Source organism: Austrofundulus limnaeus, unplaced genomic scaffold (genome assembly GCF_001266775.1).
Source record: "Austrofundulus limnaeus strain Quisiro unplaced genomic scaffold, Austrofundulus_limnaeus-1.0 Scaffold668, whole genome shotgun sequence".
NCBI lineage: Eukaryota > Metazoa > Chordata > Actinopteri > Cyprinodontiformes > Rivulidae > Austrofundulus > Austrofundulus limnaeus.
The window spans coordinates 174,661-178,970 of record NW_013953070.1 but is presented as its reverse complement, the minus strand read 5'-3'; the positions used below and the strand labels follow the sequence as shown (position 1 = coordinate 178,970).

The following is a 4,310-nucleotide window of genomic DNA, read 5'->3' as shown; positions in this document are numbered from 1 at the left end:
TGTGTGTGTGTGTGTGTGTGTGTGTGTGTGTGTGTGTGTGTGTGTGTGTGTGTGTGTGTGACCCATCACATCGAAATGAGGATTAAGTCAAATTTGGTCAAAATGACCTAATAATGTTTTCAGATTCCTGCTTTAAAAGCTACATTTAGAAACTTAGGTCATCATGTTATCATTAGTAGATCCAGAGATATTATTTAATTTGTCTTGTTGGATACAATAATACATAAATATTTGGTCTAAATCCTAATTTTATGTAATTTTAATGAGGATTTTTTATTTAATTTTAAAAAGAAACCTCAAATAGTATTTGAGTATTGAGATTTCCCAGCTGGAAAGAAACAAAATCTTTGATAGCTTACAGTGAAAATCTCTCAACATTTTAAGGTGTTTTTGTTCAAAATCTGTTTTTTTGTTGCTAATGTAAAAAAAATGCTTCAGAAATTTTTAGGATAAAATTTCAGGCAGTTCATTGAAGTGATACATTGATAACACATTTATTTGTTATGTTTTTTGACAAAATGCAATTTTTGCAAGTGTTTTAATCAAAACATTATACCTACCTATTTCTCTACATACAACTTTTAGACTTGATCCTCGTTTCGATGTGATGGGTCACAAATGTTTTTATAATTTATAAATTTTATTGCTGTCTCAGATTCAAACCACACCATTTTTTATTCAATGGATTTGAGAGATTGAAAGTTTTCCTGGGTTTGGGTCATGGCTTATGGGTGATGGTAGGTCCAAAGTCAGACCACTGATCTGGACACTTCACAGATATCAATATTGTGTAAAATCTAAACTTTAGGACCAAACACTAAACCTTGATGGACTCCACATTTACCCTCTTTTAAATTCAGTTGGGAATTCTCTCTGGCTTAATGCAGCAGAGAAGGTGATATTAAAAAAATACATTTGATGCTACCTTAGCAGAGGCACCAAGCTTCTCTAGCTTCAGTGCCTGATGATGGCACAAAACCAAAAAAAAATAAATAAATAAATAAAATCATGTAAGCTCTACAAGACMCAGGAGAAACGTGACACAGCATTCCTGTTTTTTAAGCATTTCAAACATTTTTAATTAAAAAATGGTTCTCAGATCTGGTACTCTGAATTCTCCATCTTTTGCGTCATTTTGTGACTTCATGGTTTGTTCCNCAATAATTTTAGTAGAATATAAATATTAGTGAAATCATCTTGAACCACACTCCATACCAGTAGGTGGCGGTAATGCACCCCTTCAGTTTACTGCCAACCGCCATTAAACACCAGAAGAAGAAGAAGAAGAAGAAGAAGAAGAAGAAGAAGAAGAAGAGAATGAAAACATAGCTTTGTTTGTTGGTAAGGATGTAAATAAACGTAGCTCAAAAAGACCATCGACATATTTTTGCTTTAAGAAAATCGTGTTTTATGTAACTAAATTTTAAAAAAGTGCAATTCAACATTTCTTAACATAAAAAGTATCGTTTAAAGCTTCACTCGGACAGGGCTAGCTAAGCTATTGCTACGTATCGTAAATCATTTAAGTAATTGTCATCATTCGGTTTAGTTCAGCTGCTAGTTAAACTAGCCAGTGAATGTGTGTTATTGGTTCTTTCTGAACAGTGGGTCACGATAATATTGACACAAGGCGTCAATATAAAAAATGACTATAATATTGACTATTGATTGATTAAAGGACCTAGCAGGACCACGGTTTAATGTACGTGTGCAGTGCTACGAAAAAGTACTTGTAACTAAAGTATTTTTGTATTCACCTACACTTTTCAGATAGTGAATTATTAATAGAGGAGGATAACCTGAGTAAAAACAAAATGTGATTTTAAAATTAGGATTTTATTATTTATCCTAAAATGCTGTGTGAGTTTTAAAACAGTTCCTCTCTTGTTGTTCAGGCAAGTGAGACTCCTCTTCAGCCTTGTTTTGGATTAAAGATCGTCTTCAGAGGACATGGATGTGAGCATCGCTGTGTCCCTGATCAGGGGCCAGATGGGCACCGTCGTGGAGCGTGCGGTGAACGTAGCGGTGGAGACGGTGCTGGCCGAGATGCTGAAAGTGGTCGGGGTGAAGTTCGAGGAGCTGAAAGCTCAGGTGGTGCTGATGAAGAGGGATGTGGTGGCGCTCCAGAGAGAGAAAGCCCTGAAGGAGAAGGAGAACGACAACATCCGCGCCAAGCTGCGATACACCGAGCTCAAGCTCAAGTACTACCGGCAGGGCGTGGAGGAGGAGCTGCAGCAGAGAGCCTCGGCTCTGATCCGCGCCCACCCCTCCGCCCTCGCCCGGACACAGAGGGGTGAGGCCAKCGTCTCGCCCACAGAGCCCTTCCCATCATGCTCTGACCAGAAAACTGCAGAAGGGGCGCTGAGGAGGAGCAGTGAAGGTGACGCGCTGAGCTGATGCTCCGTTCAGCTCTCTCCTCCTCTGTCTCACTCATGTTTGTGTCTGTCGTCCCAGAATGCACCTCTTCAGAGCTGACGGGCAGACGAGCAGTCAGAGGGGGCGGTCCTTCAGATGTGCTGAGCTCAGACYCCTGTGAGCTGCTGCTGCCCGACACACTGGCTGTGAACACATCTGCAGAGCCTTTACAGAACAGCACAGGTAGGTGCTTTTTCTGCTGAGTCATTGTAGTTTAAAGCTTGGACCTCCTCACACTGTGGGATGGACAGCCGAACATATTCAGCTTCAGACGTTCAGTTGTTAAATCTTAGAGTTTGTTTTCACCTTCAGTATGTTGCTCTCATTCCAGAAGTACAAATGGTTGCCTGGGTTGGCAGAAAGCAGCAAGATCAAATGTAAACATTGAATAAAACACGCATATCGGAAAATAACTATATTTGCTTAAAATGCAAAACGTGTGTAGCTGCATGGGACGTGCAGGTCGCTTCAGGGCTGTGGACTGTTCACACTGTTCTGATTGAGGTTGTATTTAAGTGTTTTTGACAGCCATTTTAATTTTAGTCTTAGTCTTTTGACCAAAAATACTTCTTAGTTTTAGTCAGTTTTAGTCTTTTCTGTATTTAATGGTTTTAGTTGAATTTTAGTTGATGAAAGCTTTAAAAAAATGTTTAGTTAAAACAATTACTTACTTAATTTAGTTACTTAAAAAAAGACAACTAGGAATGTGCGAAATGGCAAAAAATTTATATCACGATATACATTTTGATGAGTGGCGGTAACGATATACAGTCTGACTGTCAGCCTTTCCCACAGCGCTTCCCTGCTGTACAAAGAGACAGTATTGCGCTATGACCGCAGGAGAAACGAGGTCCAGACTCAACGAGCTTTTCTGCATCCCACCTGAGCACTACTTCACCTGCACTGACAGTCGCCTCGCTGCGTCACCATGTGCTGCGGCGCGCGCTCCTCCCGCTGCAGGCACTGTGGTTGGTCGGCATCCGACTGGAGGACGTGCTGTCACRTAAACGTAAACAGTTCTGCGTTCATTTTCGCACACCTGAACCAGGTCCGGATAAGTTATGTTTTTCCCCCTCTTCATCTGCGCTGTCAGCCACGCTGCTTCCCGCTTCCTCTGTTTTGACTCCAGCCGGTTAAGTCATCAAAAAGAACTGCGCGGTTGGCCGGTAGAATACAGATCTCCATCATAGGACAAATTTATATCGTTTCTACCGTATATCGTTTATATCGTGCATTCCTAAAGACAACATATTAGTCTTTACAAATCAATGTGAGTAATTTGTGTTAACATTTGTGAATTTGTGTTCATCTAAAATGCCCAAAACAAAAACATTCTCACTTTGTGGCTTTATTTCTCAGAATTTGCTAAAGTGCAATGAACATACACAACACACATGCCCAATATTATAAGCAATAAAGGTGAACACACATGTTCAACTCAAACTTGTCAGCCAGGACCATGAAGATGCATCTTATTTATAAAAACGGACATCATGCAGTCCTAAACTTAGTAGACTATTAAACATGTGCAAACGAGTGTTCACATGCACCAGGCTTTTATTCAGAACAGAAGCACTGATATGTGCAGTTGCTAAATCCCCCCGGCCAAAAAAAAAAAGAGAAGAGGTTTTACTTTCATCATGAACATAAACAAACAGCTTCTGAGCTCAGAATGGACCTGTAACAGCTTTTAATGGTGGAGACGTTACTCCCTGGTTAAGCTACAGGTGACGACAGACTTTTTAAAAATTATTATTATTATTATTTTTTGCGAAGCGTCGCAGGCTGTTTGTCTTCCTTCTTTACTGTTCTTTACTGAATGAGAGAAGGAAATGTTCTGTGCTGCTGCTGTTGTGTGTGTGTGTGTGTGTGTGTGTGTGTGTGTGTGTGTGTGT

General features: G+C 40.1%; 1 protein-coding gene across 1 annotated transcript in view; it reads left to right on the top strand.

Annotated features, from left to right (window-relative positions):
• Positions 1-1,251: 1,251 nt before the first annotated feature.
• si:ch211-67e16.4 (uncharacterized) overlaps positions 1,252-4,310 on the top strand; it is a gene marked incomplete at its 3' end in the record, with an annotated part of 13,414 nt that continues 10,355 nt past the window's right edge. The window contains 3 exon segments of the mRNA XM_014027650.1: positions 1,252-1,341; positions 1,896-2,380; positions 2,455-2,598. Of these exon segments, the coding sequence (XP_013883104.1) occupies positions 1,951-2,380; positions 2,455-2,598 (574 nt within the window).